This window comes from Delphinus delphis, chromosome 3, assembly GCF_949987515.2.
Source record: "Delphinus delphis chromosome 3, mDelDel1.2, whole genome shotgun sequence".
NCBI lineage: Eukaryota > Metazoa > Chordata > Mammalia > Artiodactyla > Delphinidae > Delphinus > Delphinus delphis.
This window is the reverse complement of record NC_082685.1, coordinates 172,718,317-172,736,797: the sequence shown is the minus strand read 5'-3', so window position 1 is coordinate 172,736,797 and position 18,481 is coordinate 172,718,317. Positions and strand designations below refer to the sequence as shown.

At 55.3% G+C, this 18,481-nt stretch overlaps 1 protein-coding gene across 2 annotated transcripts; it reads left to right on the top strand.

Moving 5' to 3' along the window:
* The first annotated feature begins 1,226 nt into the window (after positions 1-1,226).
* Positions 1,227-17,222, top strand: PDCD6 (programmed cell death 6). 2 transcript variants are annotated; one of them, XM_060009718.1, is made up of 6 exons: positions 1,227-1,383; positions 2,296-2,357; positions 8,935-8,979; positions 9,860-10,012; positions 13,632-13,741; positions 16,653-17,222. In XM_060009718.1, the coding sequence occupies exons 1-6, from the start codon at positions 1,289-1,291 to the stop codon at positions 16,749-16,751; spliced, it is 564 nt and encodes a 187-aa protein (XP_059865701.1). In that variant the 5' UTR covers positions 1,227-1,288; the 3' UTR covers positions 16,752-17,222. The 2 variants fall into 2 exon arrangements, with proteins under 2 accessions (XP_059865701.1, XP_059865700.1); XM_060009717.1 differs by having other exon boundaries at positions 9,860-10,018.
* The last annotated feature ends 1,259 nt before the right edge of the window (positions 17,223-18,481 follow it).

Sequence of the window (18,481 nt, the reverse complement as noted above, 5' to 3'; positions counted from 1 at the left end):
TGACACTGTCAGGAGAGGGAAGCCGAGGCCAGCTGGAGTCGCTGAGAAGTTTCTTGCTGAAGTTTCCCTGTACACTCTGTACTGGAAAACTTATAAATTGGGTTGCAAAATCATAGTTACTAATTTTGTAGCTTTCTAGAGAACAAAAAAAGAGGCAGAGATGGGAGATAGGAAAAAATGGGTTTCAGAAACTAGAGATCAAAAAGCTGTGGAAAACTGTAGAAAGGATTAGTCAACGAGTGATGTGAATGCTTTATGAGGATAAAACTAGAAAACACTTGAATTCATTAAGTCATGAAAAAAGCCACATTGTTGAGGTTTGTAGAATAATAATCTGTGTGTCAAGTCAGAGTATCTTAATCTCTTTGAAGAGTTTTAAAGAACTCTCCAGCATATGCTTTGGTGGTTAGAAGAGAAAAGGGACTGAGGACAATACAACTGGAGAATAACAGCAGGTCAGATACAGAGCCAAAGCGCTGAATAATGGATTCGTGTCCAAGGAAGGAAGTGTCAGGCGCTTCCTTGGTGCTCGGCCCTTCCACAAACCAAGTAGGGGAGGAGGATGAAACGAGTCCGTATGATTGGATCAGGAGCTCAAAATCCTGAGAGGCTGGAAGGCGGCGGGAGCGCCCTGAATGAAGCTGGGCTTCCCTGCGCGGGGTGCGCTGCGGCTCAGTCGGTGTCCAGACAGAGGCGGTGGCGTCAACTGGCCGAGAGGGACACGCTAGCCGCCCACCATGGCCAGCAGGGGCTATTTGGGCTTGGCCACGCACCTGCAGGCCGAGCCGGGAAGCGGCGGGCGCTGTCAGATGTCGGAGGGGGGGCTTCATGTGCTCCTGGGAAGCGGGGCGCAGGGACGCTGAGATGCGCGAGCGGGGGCGGGCGATAAGTCCAGAAAAACAAGAATGTCGGGCGCGTTCTTCCCCTCCATCACAGTCCTTCCACGACCTTCTTGGTGCAAGAATGGACCATGCTCGAGGGAACCGCCTCCGCCCTTCAGGTCCACTCTGCGCTGCAGGGAGCGGCTCCCAACGCGCGTCCGCGACCCTAGGGGTACCCTGGCCTAGGCCACCTGCTGCGCGATGCCCACGGGACCCAGACACGCTGGCCGGATGCACGGGCGTCGCCTGGCAACAGGGCCGCGACTGGATTGGCTGCGCTCGCTCTCGTGACCGCCCCGGAAGTGGCGTGCTCCGGGCCCCCGCCCCGGTCTAGGCGTAGGCGGAAGTGGAGCCGCCCGGAGCCGTCCGTGTCCCAGGAGCGCTTCAGCCCAGTCGCGCCTCGGCCCATGGCCGCCTACCCGTACCGCCCGGGCCCCGGGGCTGGCCCTTCCGCGGGCGCCGCGCTGCCGGACCAGAGCTTCCTGTGGAACGTCTTCCAGAGGTGCGGCCGGCCGCGCAAGCGCTTGCGGGCCTCCACTGCGTTCTTCTTGGTCTCAGCCCCGGCCCTTCCCCCGCCCCGTGACCCCGGCCTCCAGTCCGGCCTCCTTCCTGGTGCCCCCAGGCCCCTGTCCCTTGCTCCGTCCCCCCACGCTCCATCCTTGGCGTCCTGTCCGGCCCCCTTCCTAGATCCCCTCGGCCTCTCCCACGCCGGCCCCTGCTCCGTCCCCCCCCACCCTTGGCCTTCTCTCCACCCCCCGCCTTGTCTCCCGCAGTCCCCAGGCCCCTCCCAAGGTGCAGAGCCGCCAGCCGGGGGTCGCAGCCCGCTCGCCCTGGGGCTCGGCTTCCATCCCTCTCCCCTCACAGCCGGTGCCCGGAGTTGCTCCGGGGCGGAGGGTCTCCCAGGGATGCTTGTTTAGGGGAGCAGAAACGCAGACTCTTCCCCGGCTGCTGAAATGCCAGCAAGCGGGAAAGAAGCCGGGCCGCGGCTGTTGGGCAGGTGACCATCACCGCAGTGCCTTCCGTCCCTGGTCGTCCTTCCAGCGAACGAATGACCCAAAGTGGAGTGACTCATGATCAGGGAACGATTTAGTTAGCTGAGAGAATCTTTTCCTGCTTGTGAAAAGGAGAAAACCTGGTGCAGGTGGAATTCAGCCAGGCCGAGGGAGGGAGACCTGAGAAAGTGGAGAAGCAGCTTGGGTTTCGGCAGGGAGCGTGCCTGGACAGCGAAGGAGGCGCGCTTCCTTTTTCCCCAGCGGGTCATGGGACTGAGAGGTCCAGCAGCCGAAGGGAAGGGCCCAGGGAAGGAAGGGCCAGAGTTAATTTAGGGTTGACTGCAGAGTCAAACCTTTGCTTTTGCCCTCGTTTGCTTTTCCTGCGCTTTGAATCGCTAGCTTAACTGACCTTAATTTTGTAGGGTTGACAAAGACAGGAGCGGTGTGATATCGGACAACGAGCTCCAACAAGCGCTATCCAATGGTGAGTGGCACCCGGCCGTCTGGACTTGTAAACCGCAAGGCTGACCACCCGTAGTGAATCACTTTCTTCTTAAGTTATTTCCCGAATCACCAAGACTTAGTTATCATCTCTGGCCCGTGGTGGAGGAGCTTCTGGCTTGTTTTGTCGGGTGGTTTCCTGGTGGTTGTGTCGGTGCCGCTCTGAGTCCTTGCCGAGCGGGTGGGGCAACTGCATGGACACGGGGAAAGCCTGAGAAATGGAGGCTGGGGTGTCGGCTTCAGGAGCGCAGGGAGCCCGGCTTTGTAGGGCAGACATCCTTCAGGTTTGTCGAGGGCTGTTGAATTTCACAGGTGACTGCGTCTTGTGACTCCTCTGGAGAGGGGCATCAAGACCCCAGAGACACCGATAGGGAAGCGACTAAGGATACTGGAGGCTCTGACAGCCGGATCGCGGGGAGGTGGGCTTCTCAGTGGGGGATGCTAGTCATTCAGACATGGGTTAGAGGGGGTTACAGCTCTTGGTGCTGGTGCTGGGAGCTCACCGTGGAGTCGCCTTGTTGCTGGCTTCAGCATGATTGATCCGTGGAGGTACTACTGAAGACCTTGATTCCATAAATACCTGGCTGTGTGGCCCTTTTTTTAACCCCTCAGATGCCACTGTCTTTTCTGATTCTTAGTTTGTGGTGCCGTCCAGAGGTGTGGCATTTAAGCCAGAAGGGGGTTGACTTTAAGAGGTAATGAAGATGTTGAAAGGCTCACCTTGCCTAGTGGGAGCAGCTGGTGGTGTGGCAGGCGGACGCTGCCTCACAGCCCTGCGCGTGGCGCACACCACGGATGTTCCCTTTGTTACTGCTGGTGGATTGGTATTTACAGGTGAACACAGGTAATATTTTCCCTAGGGGGAGTCAGTACTGCTTCCAGTTGAGCTGGTTGTTAAAGCAGATGGTTCTGTGCCCTTGAATCAGGAGCCTGCTGGAGAGAGAATTTTTTTTTTTTTTTTTTTTTTTTTTTGCGGTACGCGGGCCTCTCACTGCTGTGGCCTCTCCCATCGCGGAGCACAGTCTCCAGACGCGCAGGCTCCGCGGCCATGGCTCACGGGCCCAGCCGCTCCGCGGCATGTGGGATCCTCCCGGGCCGGGGCACGAACCCGTGTCCCCTGCACCGGCAGGCGGACTCCCAACCACCGCGCCACCAGGGAAGCCCTGGAGAGAGAATTTTAACAGAATTGCCCACAGGATGTTCAGCCCTCCATTCCTAAGATGCTTTGAAATCGGTACCTGGTTTAAGCCCACCGAAAAGTGTGTATCAGGACCGTCTCACAGCGGCCCTGTAGAGTCACTTTTCTTGATTTGCCCTGAGGGATTCCCTCAGCTTCTGTTGGGGCGATGTAAGAACTTGCCCCGTGAAGCGGGTAGTAGCCTAGCCCTGAGCGGGACGGGCGTGGCAGCCCCCCTTCCCCCCATGTGGCCGCCTCACTCCTCCCTGGGGGTGTGGTGCCTCTTGTGTGGAGCAACTGTGATGGCTGTTCTGTCTTGTCTTGTCTGTCTTAACCTGAATCTTGTAACCAGTCACATTTTCTCTTCAAATTAGCTGCTAAAAATTTTAAATTAAATTTCTGGCTCGCCAGTCCCATGAGCTTAGAATTTGAAGACGTGAATTTTACTGATAGTCTGAGACCCCTAACTTTCGTATGCTTTTCTCCTCCCATCCAGCATGACCAGAGTCTGCTTTCTTTTGCTGTGCCGTGAATATCTTGTACGTTCCCTTCGGCCCTTTCTGCAGGAAGGCAGGTTATGAATGGGTACAGATCTCTCGTCCTTCCGCAGCCTCAGAGCGCGCGGTGAGCCCTCAGGCTGAGAGCGGGACCAGAATCCGGGTGTGTGCCTGCACCGCTAGGCGCTCGCCCCACCCCTGTGCTGTCCCACCTGTGTCTTCCCGTTGGCGCCCCCGGACGCACAGGTGCCCCGTGGCTCCCACCGCTTGCCGGGCTCTGCTCCTCCCACCCAGGACACCTGCCTTTCCTCGAGGCACCCGCGGCACCTTCCTTTCCTGGATGCTGCCCTTTTCCTCCTCCTGGCTCCTCTGGAGTCGTTTTGCAGCATCAGCTTTTGGAGGAAGCTGGTCGAGCTGGCCTCTTGTTTGCAGTCGTGTCGTGTCACCTCTGTCACCAAGGATGGACACAAGTCAGTTTTCTTCACTGTCCTCGAATTCCCATAGCTGATACGATTGGAGTTATTTTTGACTTTTGATTTCTCCCCCAGGATTGGGCTTCTTTTTTCATATTAGGACTAGAATATTAAGCTATTTCAGGAAATCAGTTTAATTAGCTTGTTACTGGTGGAAAAACTGGAGGTTCAAAGTAGCATGGTTTCTCTCTGCAGTGAGATCTGTGCCTCTGACGCGCTCTGTTAAAATCCAGCTGAAACCGCCCTGAAGAAGTACTCGTGGGTCCTGTACACTGAGTCCTTTATGCAGCTTGTCTCCCCGGAGCGCGTCTGAGAATGACTGCTCGGTTAAGAGGTGTGAATAGAGACAGGACTGTCTTGCCTGCTGTTTGAAATGACATGTCGCAAACTGTCTTCAGTTAGGTGCTTTTTTTTTTTAATCTTTACTTCAGCATTGTTACTTGGAATTACAGGAAATTAATTTTGCTCAAGCCTCTTTTTTTGTGCTTCTGTAGGTTTACGTTGACATAACATATTGATGTATTTTGAGGAGGCGTTTTTCAGCTGGACTTTAAATAATAATAAGTCATATATTCTTTTAGAGGTATTTTTAGCAAAATAGATTTCATCTCTTCTGGGGATCCCATATTGACTAGCAGTGAGAGAGATCAGACCACATAAGCCGACAGTTCCCTGCTGACTGCCCATCAGGTCACCTCAGTGTCACTCCGTCATAGGCCCAGCCTATGAGGCAGCGCAGGGTCTGGCGTTTACCTTCTTCACCCTGCACCTGCTGTGCTCAGAGCCTGCACGTCCCCGAGGAGGGCCTGCCTGCATGGCTGCTGGCCGCCTCCTGGAACTTGCTGCCCCTCTGCCTGGGCGGCTCATGCTTGCACTGCAGCTGCGGCGGGCACGTGCTCCCTCGCTGCCTGGAGCTTCCCTGGTTGACAACACGTGCGAGGTGTGGTCTCAGCTTTCGGTGGAGGATTAGGGGCGCCCTGTGCACTCCCCGGGAAGCGGGTGCCTGGTCCCCCCAGATTTTTCCCTGTGCCTTTTCCCTCTGCTGATTTTACTCTATGTCTCTTGCTGTAATAAACTGACTGTGAGTTTTGTGAGTCCTAGCGAGTCATCAAGCCTGGGGGTGGTCTTGGAGGCCCCCAACACAGCCTGTTGTATCTGCTCGTCCCAGAAACCTGTGCAGCAGTGTTTCAGGTGGAAGCAGAGGAAGACAGGGTTGGCTTTATTCCACGACCTTGGCCTTGGGCAGATCACACTCTGGGACAACTGGAGGCTTAGCCCCTCCGCCTCGGGCCCAGCCCATGTCCACCAGGTCCCACATCGCCTGGTACAGAACCGGAGACATCACTCATCTAGCAGAACTGAGTGTACAGAGTTTCACTGTGAGACACTTAGGTTGTTTCTGATTTTCTTCGATGTAGATACTGTAGTGATTTCATAGAACAAGTTTCTAGAAGTGGCGTTTATCAGCTCGGAGGCTGTAGGTGTTGTTACGGCTATCGATGGTGTTCAGATGGCCTTTTGAAAGGCCGTATTTCCAGTCGTGGCTCTTTGAGGCCGTAGTTGAGGGAGACTGGTGGGATACAGAGTTCGTGACCCTGAAGAGGCACCAGTGTCCTGGCCGATTCCATGCGAGCCCGTAGAACTGCTCTCACCCCTTCCTACTTGGCTCCGCTTGCGGGAAGAAATTCCCAGAAGGGCTGGGAGTCCCAGATCTGATGCAGTAAAGTGGAAGGAGATCGCCAGTGGTGCTGTAAAAAAAAGTCTGTTTTTTTCCCCCAAAGATTCCAGATGAACAGGTATTTCAGTGTGCGTTTGCTGGATGCCATGACGACTTAGCCCGTTATCTCTCACTGAAGTCCAAGTTTGTGGTAACAGGTTGCAATTTCAAGAAACAAAACTCTCTGGAGAGCAAAAAAACAGAATATACTATCACAGAGCAGAGTGGGGTTTTTTCTCATTTGAGAAGGGATCAGATATAAATTCTTTAAATCATCTGTGTGCTTGACGGTTACAGGGGAAAATGCTAAGTGTCCTGATGTTGACCCACCCCTCAACGGAGCTGCGACGCACTCGTACCCAAATTATGGGTGAAAAAAGTTATGTGTACTCAGTTTACATGGAAAATACTGTGTATGTTTCTGTTTTCTTTGGTCTTTTCAGATGAAATTGAGGCAAGACTTACAGGAACAGGGACCGTATATTGTATTTCTAAGTAAAAGTCTGACAGGAAATCTTTTGCAAGCTGCTGGTTGTGACATTCCTAGACATGTTGTTTACTGGGAGTGTTTGCAATTGGGGCTGGCCTGGAAAATCCGGGTGAGGGTCACTGGCACTGAAGGGAATCTCGCTGCTCGGTGTACCCTGTATTTCCAGTAGGCTCTGTTAGACATGCTTGTCCACACTGCAGTGCATTTTCTTACAGAAAACTGCAGATTTTCAGGCCGACGCTCCAGTGTGTTTAACACTTAGTATAACTGGAATACTAAATGTTGCCCTCACTAGGGGCTGTGAAGCTTTGATGTTTAGTCTGAGAACCAGGCCACAGGGCTTGGCATGAGCTAAACAGTCAATTAACTGTTGGCTATTGTGATTATCCCTTGGTTTCCCTGGAGAGTCAGGCCCCGTTTGGGTAACAAGGGCGGGCCAGGGGAGGCACCAGGAGCCTGCCTCCACCTCCCAAGCTGGACAGCCTGCGGGTCTCCTCTCCACCCCTGACTCAGCCAGGGGTGACCTGCCACTCTGCTGAGCCTCACGGCCCTTCAGCTCGGCTGCCGGTTCCTCTGGTCCACACCTCCCTCTGCCTGGCCCTCACCGCGAAAAGTGCCTGTGTTTGCATCATCATCTGACTATCTTACTCGTGTCACTTCTGTGGAAAACGCGTTCGGCCGTGGCCTGCGTGGCCAGGGGCGCAGCCCCGCTCACAGCCGGGATGGGCAGTGGGCGCAGGCCGCTCAGCGGGGCGATCATTGAGGGCTGTCAGGTCACAGCCTGCGTCCGAGGCGGAGGCAAGGCGGGAAGGAGTCCAGCGGCTGCGTTTGGTTTCTCGGGCTCCTGGTCCTGGTGGGTTATCTCCTGTGGAAACACCAGCCAGGGCAGCTAGAAAGTCAGGAACGGTGAAGAAGCGACACCCTTCTGTGCACGTGGAGTCCCCCTCTCTCTCTTGGCTTCTCTGTAGCACAGTGTCTTTGTACACTGGTTTCCAACGATGCTGACCTTTTCTGGTACCTTTATATACATCCTCCTGCCTGCCCTCCCCCAAACGCCTGTAAAGTCTGCAGAGATGCGCACCAGTGCCCAGGGGTCCCCGCTGCGGGCCAGGCTCAGGGCGCCGCTGGAGCAGATGCAGTGACCGAGGGGCCTGGGTGCGGGGCGCTCAGGAGGGCTCCTCTGAGGAAGCCTTGTATAAACGGAGGCGTAAGGAGAGGCAGGGGTTGAGGTGAAGGTGTGCGTGTGTTTGGGGGGCCATGCTGGGCATCGGGAGAAGCGCGTGTGGGCCAGGTCGGGGACGTGCTCGGAGCCCGGTGGTCGCGGCCAGGCAGGAAGGGTGCTGCCTCGTGTGTGGCCAGGGGATGGGACTCTGCCACCCAGAGCTGAAACCGTCTGTAGAGAGGGAAGAATGGGGGGATGGGAAGAGACGCTGCTCTCCCGCCCCATAAAAATGTTTTTACGTTGTTTTTAGTGAGTGTAAAAATTGGTAAAGGTGCAAATCACTCTGAAAACAGATTCTTGGGCATAAGGGTACCTGGTGAGCAGTCCATCATCACAGTGGATAAATGGTTCTCAATCGTCAAATCCATCGGTGTCAGCAGGCTCCTTTATGATAGATATTCGGTAACATCCCCTTTACTGCTCTGCAGTGAATTGTGGAACAGTGTGTCCTGCCTTTTCACAGTTTCAGAGAAAATAGTATGCTGCCCAGACTGTCATTTTAGGAGAAAAATGTAAAGCATGGTTTCACGGTGTGCTTTCCAGCAGGGTCGCTGCACGACGTGTGCAGCTGCCCCGGTCCTGGGAGCGGTGGTGCCCTTGGGGTGGGACTTTCTGAAGTGGTAGCTGGTGACGTTCTTAGCACAGCTTAGTGCCATCTTCTCAGCTTACTTGGTGCTGTGGCCCTGGGAAGTTCAGTGAGTATTAAAATAGCATCTCTTGGTTATAAAGTGAACAAGAGTGAGCTTCCAGGTGCAGGTCTTCCTGAGCAGCTTTGAATGTCTGGCTGGACCTGAGCGATTCCCCGGGCAGTGTGGATAGGACCTGACAGACCCATCGTCCTGGGGGTGGCGTCCCCTGCGGAGAACGAACCGTGGCTCTAGGGTCTTGATGTTGAAAGCTAATTACTTATTTTCTCTGGCTTCTGGGGTTACAACTGGGGATTCAGAGTTTCTTCTCTTTCTTAATTTCTGCTCTTTGTTTCAGGCACCTGGACTCCGTTTAATCCAGTGACTGTCCGGTCAATCATATGTAAGTAGGGGCAACACCATCCTGCCTGTGCTTCTGAGCTGATTTCTCTTCCGGAACTGCCACCCGCCCTGGCCCTTCACTGAGTCTTGACTTTGAGTTGACTGTCCAACCCGTCCTTCCTTTCTCAGTCTAATGATCTCACATACTTACGTTTCACACGCAGTCACGTCTTGCATGCCTGTTGACTAGAGGAAGCGTGCGAGTTCTCATGTGAAATGTCTCTGAAGTGGCATGTGCTTCTGACCAAACCAAGAACGCTCAGATGACCTGAAAAGACACCGAACGGTGTATTACTTCTCTGTAGCCGTGTTTCACACTGAGTTTTTACCCATTGTGCCTGCAGTTGTATGTAAATGTAGTTAGAAGTTCGTTCTTATTTGGACCTGGAATCAGGCTGATGTTTTTCTCAGTGAAAGGCAGGCCTTACTAAAATAATCTAAAGCCGATAGTCCTGTTCTCATCCGAGTAGAGGCCTCCCTCGCCCGAGGACTCTTCTGAGCCCCCACTCGGGACTCGGGTCCGCTGGGGGACAGGGGGAGGCTCCAGGAATGGGACCCGGAGCTGGGAGGGTTGGGGTGGGCCCCTCGACGGCTCTGCACTGCGGCTCCAGTTCCTTCCTGAGCGCGGGTGCGCCCTGCCGCCGTCATGCTTTTGAGGAACCTCCTTCAGTGTAAAGCGTTTTTATTGTGGCTCCACCAGGGTGTTGGGCTCGCACGCCTCGTGCCCACCTAGCACGATTTAGGGCTGTGGCTGGGTCACCGCCAGCACCTGGGGACCCGCTGGCCGAACACCAGGCTGGGTCCCGGAGAAGCCAGGCCCGCCGGGGGTGTGGGCGCGCCTCTGCTCTAGGTTCTTGCTGATTCACGCCCTTCCGTCTCAGCCATGTTTGACAGAGAGAACAAGGCCGGCGTGAACTTCAGCGAGTTCACTGGCGTCTGGAAGTACATCACGGACTGGCAGAACGTCTTCCGCACCTACGACAGGGACAACTCGGGCATGATCGACAAGAACGAGCTCAAGCAAGCCCTCTCAGGTTTTGGTAAAACACTTGTCTTGACTGCGTAGCTCTTTCATTTTGGAGCCAGGGCCATAAAGTTTATCTTGTTACTTCGTGTAGCTTACTGATTTTGAAAGCAGTCTGTGAAATCTTTGTTTACGTCACACGGTTTTATATCTTCCTGTTACTTACATCGTGAAGGCTGATGCTTGACTTGGAGGCTTCTATACGGTTTTTCATCCAAAATGAGATAAGGGCTATGCAGTAGTTTGTCTTTTGTGAAGTGGAGTGATGTCACAGGCACATTGAGAATGTGGCTTCTGAAACAATTTAAAGTGAACGAGTCAGAAGAAAACAGTGTAGGGCTATTTATATTTCCTGACGTGAAAATACACAGAAAGAAGGTACAATGCCCACAGGGGACGAGCCCGTGAGTTGCGCGGAGCGTAGGCCTGAGTGTGGAAGCTCCCATTCTCAAGTGCATGTCAGCACGCGTGCCACACGCGTGCCAGCCTGAGTGTGTGCCGTGCTGTGAGCAGTGTTCACGTGGTGCCTTCCAGAGCACGCCAGCGGGCCTTCTGGTCCAGCGCCCACGTGGGCCTGAGGGGAACTTGGGGTTTGTCATTTATGGAGGGAGGACTGCGGTCGTCACACCAGCATTCTGGCTTGTTTGACATTCACTGGGCCCTCTGTTCGCAGGGCCCTTCTGGTAGATCACAATGTGCTTTATTCCGACTGGTTCAGCGTTTAATAATCTGAAGTACATTTCTGTGCTTGTGGCTGTAAGGTGCTTCTGCCCTCCCCTCTCTTTCTCTGGGCGTGCGCTTTATGGCTGTCCTCTCGGTTTTCTTTCTTGCTTTAGAGGCTCTGGGACCCCACAGGAAGTTTGTGTTGTGAGCCTACCACACGTGGGTCGGGCTTTGGGCAGGACAGTGACCTCAGGTTCTCTGAATTGAAACTCGGCACGCAGCTGGCCTTGCTGTGCCTCAGGTGGGGGGCTGGGAGGGGGGTGGCCCCCGCAGAGCAGTCCTGGGCAGGAGGGAGCCGGAGGCCTGGCCGGCTGGAACCTGGACCCTGTGACTTAGCTTCCGGACTGGTGACCTCAGGTGTCCCCGAACACAGTGTTTCTAACCTCGTCAGGCCCCGGAGCCCTCTTTTGACTTAGTGCCGGTGACCCTCGCGTCCTGGGAGCTCACGTTGGAAACGCTGAGGTTGACAAGCCCCGGTCAGACCTGGGGCGTTTGTGGCCGTGGTAGGTCCGCGGTGGTCCCTCAAGGTCACGAGCCGACAGGCCCCGTCGAGCTGGGCACAGCCGAGATCCTTCCTGACTTCCAGCTTTTCCTGGAAAAAGTAAATATCCGGTTGCAGCATTTCTTCAGTCATTCCACAAAGTTTCTGCCTGTGATTGGTCCGCCATTTCCTAGGGCCTTCTCTGGAGCCTTTTCTTCCACACAAGGAGCGTTGCCATCCTTTCGCAGGTTACTTGTTAGTAACTGTTAGGAAATGTGCCCCCGGAGTGAAATTGCCTGTTTTGGTTTCCCTCCTAAGAACAAGCGTCTGTCAGCCCAGCTGGGGGCTGTGCTGTAGCCCAGCAGATGCGTGAGGGAGTCGGGGGTGCGGGGGGAGGTCAAGCCCTAAGGTGTCCTCTGATCTCTGCTAGTGTCACACAGGGTCTCAGGCTGCCCTGGCGGGGCTGTGACTGACCAGCGCACCCGTTCATCATTTAGGCTCTAATTCCTAGTATGTGCTACATGCCAGGTTCAGAGACCTGGAAATAAGAAGGTGCATAAGGCCTGGGCCTCATACTCTGCTGGTGTGTGTGTGGGGGGGGGCTGACAGCCCCATCCCCAGCAAACGACCCCGTCCCGCACCCAGCCCCTGGCAGCTCAAGGCCAGTGTGGTTTTTATAAGGAATTTATTTCACGAGAGTGTAGTGAACCTTCACTTCCTCCTTGCTCGCTTTCAACCACTTTCCATCTTCCTGCTGCATTTGCTCTGCCCCCCTTTCATGCTGAGGAGTCCGAGCCGGCACCCTGTCACTTCATCCCTGGATCTCCAGCCTTTGGCTCCCCTGACCGCGTTAGCAGTGTGTTTACAGCCGGGTCGGCTGAGTTAGGCCCCATCAGGTCTCCGGCAGCCTCCGCCCCTTTCTTGGTGCTGTTGGCTCCGTGTAGACACGGGTGGTGCCCTGATCCGGGTCTGTCCTTTGCCATGGTTACTGACTGGCGTCTGGCTTTTCTCCTGGTGCTGAGAGCAGGCGCTGGATGCCCAGTGGAGGTTGCTGGTTCTCAGGAAAGAAGGGCTTGTTCCCTCCATTGGGCATCTGTGCCCTGGAAGTGCAGCAGCGGGGCCGGGGGACACACAGTGAGGGGCCAGCAGGGTTTCCACCTGCCTCACTGACCCTAAAATGGTCTGCTGAGGGGGGTTCACGTCTTGGGTTTTGGAGGGAGGAGCGGGCCCAGAGGCCCAAGAGTCCCAGCGGCCAGTGGAGCCCTGTCTGATTCCGGAGCTCTGCTCTCCCTGCTGCTGTGTCTTTGTCACCATCTCGTGTGTCCTTTCCCAGCCTGGGCAGGAAACCATTGCACAGCGATGGCTTGGGCGGGCACTGCCCTGTCACCGTGTCCCAGGCTCACCCTCACCAGCCGGGCCTCTGTCTCTCTGGGCCACAGGCACCGGTACCGGGCGTGAGGGGGCGCCCATCCAGCACCCGCCCGTCGCTCTTTTCTAAGTTGGGGTCCTGTCTTCTACTCAGCTGCAGGGCAGGGGGCCCTGGATTTAAGTCACAGGACGCATAGAGCGCGCTGACCACTCTGGAAAGTACTGGCACGTGTTTGCATGTGTGACTCTTTCAGTAGAGTGATGAAGTGCTTGTGCAGGTAATTAACTGTGACGTTCACTCAGACAGTAGGTGTACATATCCTTGCAAAGATTCCAGCGAGACTGAAAACCAGTAAAAATATGTTGGCACCTGGATCTTGTCTCCTGAATAAGTAAGGAAACCACGGTCACACAGGTGGTGAGGTTAGGAGGGAAGGAAGGGGAAGGGCTTAGAGCCGCCCCAGGGCGTCCTTGCTGGAGACCTTCCGGGACGCCCAGCAAGCTGAAGGTGGAGCCACCTGGGTGACCCTTGGAGGGCTTCAGTGTGTGTGAGGCCACCCTACTCCTCACGGCCTCCTGTCCTGACCTCCTGTCCTGACGTCAGTGAGCTGATTGAGGCAGGGGAGGGGCCGTCAGTCAACCTCCGCACGAGGTCTTAGCGTGCGAAGCCTCCTCCAGCAATGAGTAACCCAGGGCAGCCCAGTTATTCACAGCTTCACCATTAAGTTAATACGGTAGGAAAATTCAACAATAAGGGGCTGTTAAGGAGGCTGAGTCCACAGGGTCCAGGAGACCCCTCGGGGCGAGGGGCACGGCAACTGGTGACTGGGTTACTCCGGACCCTCCAGGAAGGGGCTGCTGGTCTCTGAGTGAGTCCCTCCTCGGGGTGGGGCCGGCACTGCACAGTGGCCACCAGACTCTCAGTGTGTTGCAGTGTGCTTGCAGCCGGGGATCCCTGGGGCCCACGTCCCCTGGGGCCCATGCCGTGTTCTCTGGGGAGGGAGAGGCTGGGGTCTGGGGAGGGAGCGTGGGTACTGACTCTGCTCTTCTCCTCCAGGGTACCGGCTCTCTGACCAGTTTCACGACACCCTCATTCGGAAGTTCGACAGACAAGGACGGGGGCAGATCGCCTTTGACGACTTCATCCAGGGCTGCATCGTCTTGCAGGTACTGGCTGCGCGGGGCCCGCAGGCGCCGACTGCGGGAAGGGACGGGACGGCGAAGCAGGCGAGCAGGAGTCAGACACGGAAACTGGTTCCGGAACTTAGAGAAGTTAGCGTGCTGTTTGGAGGAGTAGCTGGTCGTTCTGTTAGACGGAGGTGCAGACAGCAGGGCCCCTCCTGCCCTGGAAGCACCGGGAGCTGTCCTTCTGGAGGGGATCGATGGCCTCTTTGCATGCATACCCTGCTATTTTGGTGTGTCTTATGAGAATCGGGTAAGCTGCTGTCGTGTGCGCTGCTGGCTCCTAAGCTGGGAGCCGTGCCCTGAGCGCAGGTGGCTGTTCGGGTGTTAGACACAGTGTCTGGCAGGGCTGGCGATCACAGTGACCACCGCCTCGCGGTTCCCTGCAGTGCTTCTGTGGATCCTCCTGCGGCCTCCCTGCCTTACCCAGGAGAGAAGTAAGTGCAGGCCTGGGCAAAGCATCCAGGGGAGCCCCTCCTAGGATGGAGGGCGCGAGCGCTCGCACCCACGCTGGCTATTCCCACACAGGCCCTGCTCCTGTTTCTAGGTGGGGAGCCAAGGCCCATAGAGTTAAGCTTTAGAAATGCAGTGAATTGGTATAAACCCTCATGTCTTGCAAAACTTTTTCTTTTTTGACAAATCTCAAAAAAAAAAAAAAAAGGGCTTCCCTGGTGGCGCAGTGGTTGGGAGTCCACCTGCCGATGCAGGGGACATGGGTTCGTGCCCCGGTCCGGGAAGATCCCACATGCCGCGGAACGGCTGGGCCCGTGAGCCATGGCCGCTGAGCCTGCGCATCCGGAGACTGTGCTCCGCAACGGGAGAGGCCGCGGCGGTAAGAGGCCCACGTACCGCAAGAGAAAAAAAAAAAAAGCAGAGACAACAGTATAATGAACCCATGTGCCCATTATTTAGATTCAGCAGTTATCAACTCATGGCCAAGTCTACGTAAGACTCTGTGACACCCTCCCTCTTAATTCTGTCACAATTCCATTTATGGGAAGCGAATGTGTTTTCCGTAAGTATTTCAGTAGAACCTATCTCCGAAAGATACCCTTGCACTTCGCATTCAAATCGAGGTTACATCTTGTTGGTTTTAGAATCCACAGAGGGGTGTGCTAGGCATGAGGTTATCAGTATAATTTGGAATTTGGGAAAGCACTCTCAGGTTTTTTCCCTGTTAAAGTGATAGTTCAGTAAGTGAAGTTTCTCTGCCTGGTCTGCTATCCCGATTTCTTTCCCGGGGAATCTGGGCCCAGCAGTCCCAGTCCCTCAGTGACTTGGAGAGCATTTAAGCCTCACGTCTCTGAAAAGCGGAGAGCCTAACCCTACCCTGTCTCTCCCTCTCGGTGTCTGGTGAGGCAGGATTACATGTTTGCAATGTTGTCGGCACACGTTAGGAACAGGTGTAGCGTGAAAGTCTCTCACTAGGATCTGCGTCTGGATTGTTGTGGGCTTAGGATTTTCATCTGAGGTTACGTCCCATAAGTGACCACCTCATCCTTATATCTCTGCCTAAGAAAGGGTCATCACGTGGCAGCATTCAGCCCCCAGAGTAGCAGCATGTGAGTCCCCTGAGGAGTTCACGTGGCGCCTCTGCTCGTCTGTGAGCGGAGCACAGGCCAGCCGGGAGGCTGCCCGCAGCTGGTCATTGCCTCTGGGCCATGCTGGAAGCCTGCTGCTGCCCTGCTCCCTCCCAGCCTTGGAGAAGGAGCCTAAACGCTGGACAGAGGTGGGGAATCGAAAAGGAAAGGCTAAGCTGCAGGCCACATGTAAAAAATCCTCAAAAGCCCTCAAAAGCGTTTTCTTTTCATCTGCCTCTTTCCAAAAAGAAAAAGGCTTTTTGAAAATTGTTTTCTACAAAGCAACGTGGAAACTTGTAGAAATCTTCGGAAAAGACAGTTAAGTGTAAAGAAAGGGAAATCGCCCATCGGTCTCCCGGTGGGAGGTTACTGCTGCTGGTGGTTTCTGTGGTTTGTGTCACGCCAGTGTTTCACACACAGGAAGCTCCTGGCTGACGCCCGTGTGGACTGTCACCTGTGTCAGCCCGTATGCTGTTGGCCGTCAGCCTGCCCAGCACAGGAGAGGGGTGGAACTGGAGAGACTGAGGTGCAGGGGACACGGCTCAGGGGCCAGGCTGCAGCCTTGCTCTCGGCCCCTGGGCATGTGGACAGGCGACCACCAAGGTCACGATGAGCCTGGGGCACTGTCTTCTGTCAGGAGGATTCTTCAGAGCCTGCCATGGTTGCCCAGCATCTGTCATTTGGAGTGGTACTTACCTAACCGTCCCTGCTCTCAGGCGGCCAGGCTTGTGAACAGACTGAGGCGGCGCCCTGGGGGTGTGGTCAGACAGGAGGTGGGCGGGCGGGCCCTGAGCGGGGAGGGCGGCTGGGCTTCAGCCAGCGTCCTGGGCTGGCACGAGGTCATCCTGCCCTTCTGGCCCTGCGCTGGGCTTCCCCTGTTGGGCGGCAGGTTCTAGAGGAGGAGCCCAGTGGGGGCTGGTTTCCCTTTGTCCTGAGCGGCAAGTGGCCAGAGCAGAGGGGAGCCTTCAGGGAGGCCCCCCCGGAGGACAGCCTTCGAGTGGGAAGGGAGGACCCAGGCTCACCACCAGGGACTTGGGAGGCCAGGTTCTGGGGCCAGAGGGCTCCGCCAGGACCCAGGGCCACGGTGTGTAGTGGAGCTGGGCTGGCGGCCCACCCGCCTACGCGCTGCTGTCCTGCATCTCCTGGGTGGACCGGCCTGGCTTTTGAGGGTGGTCGAGGGCACCTCGCCCGTGGCCCTCTGCGGGCAGAGACGTGAATGCTTCTGAAATTGGGTTCCTGAATGCCCTTTTACCAGTACAGTTGGTTCCTTCTGTTTGATAAGTATTAGATCTAAACACCTGCTGTTTTTTCCTCAGAGGTTGACAGATATATTCAGACGCTATGACACGGACCAGGACGGCTGGATTCAGGTGTCGTATGAGCAGTATCTTTCCATGGTCTTCAGCATCGTATGACACTCGTCTCCTGCGGATACTGACGGGACTTACGGAAGAAAAGACTGAAAATGCCAAATCTCTTACCTGTAATGAAATGGTACACAGATGAGTTAGATACTGTTCCTCCTTTAAATTTTGTATGATTACCATTTGGGGACCCAACTGTACATATGTGGATAAGCCGGTTAATGTTTTGCAATTGTAACAGTAGTTATATCGTTACTTAGATACATACATTTGATTTGAGGCTGTTTAATTGTGCCATGAGGTACGATACAATAATGTTACAGGTACTCAGCTTGCAAAAAACTCATCATGTGCTTTTCTAGATAGCTCCAGTTCTAGAGTGGAAATACTTCATTAGCCAATAGGAATTTTAAATAATACGGAACTTGCACAGAAGGCTGCTCACGTGCCTTACTTTTTAAAGGGGTTTATTGTATTCATTTGAACGTGCAGCATAAGCAATAAAGCACATGTGCCCTTGTCCCCATCCGTCTCAGCTCTGCTCACCTGGAGCTCCAAGGGGTCCGGCACCTTCTGGGGTGCACCCTGGCTCTGCTCGTGGAAGTCCCGAGATTCATCCATCCACTATGACAGGAGGTGGTTTGCATTTCGTGAAACTTCTTTGGAAATACAAACCCAAATTTGATGTAGAAGGGAATGGGTTTTCCTTCACTTACTAATGATGCACCTCTGTGCCCTCTGATCGACTGTTAATTACGGCTTTTCACACATGAAAGCAGAAGGAGGGATGCAGTCAGCCCCCCACGTGGTGGGCGCACAGCCAGTCCCAGGGTGGCCCTGAGCCTGCCCCCACGGAATCGCTTCAGGCTCTTTCTGTCCCCTCACGCTTTAAGTGTGCTTCCCCAAACCAGGATTTGGGGCGGGGGCTGTGAGGACGTTGGGATTCTGGGTGGGTGGCAGTGATCTATAAATGGGTCTGGGGCATCAGAAACTGGGTATCCGTGGGGTCTGTTCTGGGGGACCTGTGCTGGTTGGGGATGGAGCCTGGGGGCTGTGGGTTTCTTATCTGTGGTGTCTGATTACAAGGAATGTCACTGACCACACGACGGGGGTCGAGGTAAAGAATCTGTGTGGCTCAGACTGGCCTTGTGAGCTCATGGAGGAGGGTCCAAGGGGGTCTCTGAGGATCTCCACGCCTTTCCATTTGGGTGCCTCTCTGTACTTCAACACACTTGTGAGGACAGCAGCCCACGATCCCAAGTTGTACTCCAGTGAGGTCACTCCCCAAATTCCTGACTCCGTGAGGCCTGGGACCTCCAGGTGCTCAGGTAGACTCTTCCAGCTGGTGCCCCACTGCCTCGGCCCAAACCGCCGCTTAGCCTGTCTCCCTGTCCCCCATTAGATGGAGCTGTGCATAGCGGGGGCCCCTCCTCCCCCACAGGTTCCCCTTTAGATGGAGGCATGGACGGCGGGGCCCCTCCTCCCCCTGGGAGGCACTGTGCTCATCTGTCCCTTGAGCTCTGGCCTGCAGACACCCCAGGCTCAGAGTGAGGGCAGCAGGTGTCCAGCCTCTGTGGACTCTGTCCCCCTGTGACGTGGGAACCCCGCCCTCCACGTACTGGCTTTCCTGTCCACCTCTTCCCCCATCCTGCACCTGTGGCACCTTGGACTCTGGGTTCATTCCGGATTCCCAGGAAGCTGGAACCCCTCAGACTGGTCTCAGGCAACGGCAATTCATGGCTTCAGTGCGGAACCTGCCCAGTACACAGTTTAATCTCCGA

What these genes read in the sequence shown, in the direction of transcription:
- PDCD6 (XM_060009717.1), top strand. Translation starts at nt 1,289, where the DNA reads ATGGCCGCCTACCCGTACCGCCCGGGCCCCGGGGCTGGCCCTTCCGCG. An exon ending in CTGTGGAACGTCTTCCAGAG is followed by an intron (nt 1,384 to 2,295) that starts GTGCGGCCGGCC and finishes TTAATTTTGTAG; the next exon opens with GGTTGACAAAGACAGGAGCG. An exon ending in CCAACAAGCGCTATCCAATG is followed by an intron (nt 2,358 to 8,934) that starts GTGAGTGGCACC and finishes TCTTTGTTTCAG; the next exon opens with GCACCTGGACTCCGTTTAAT.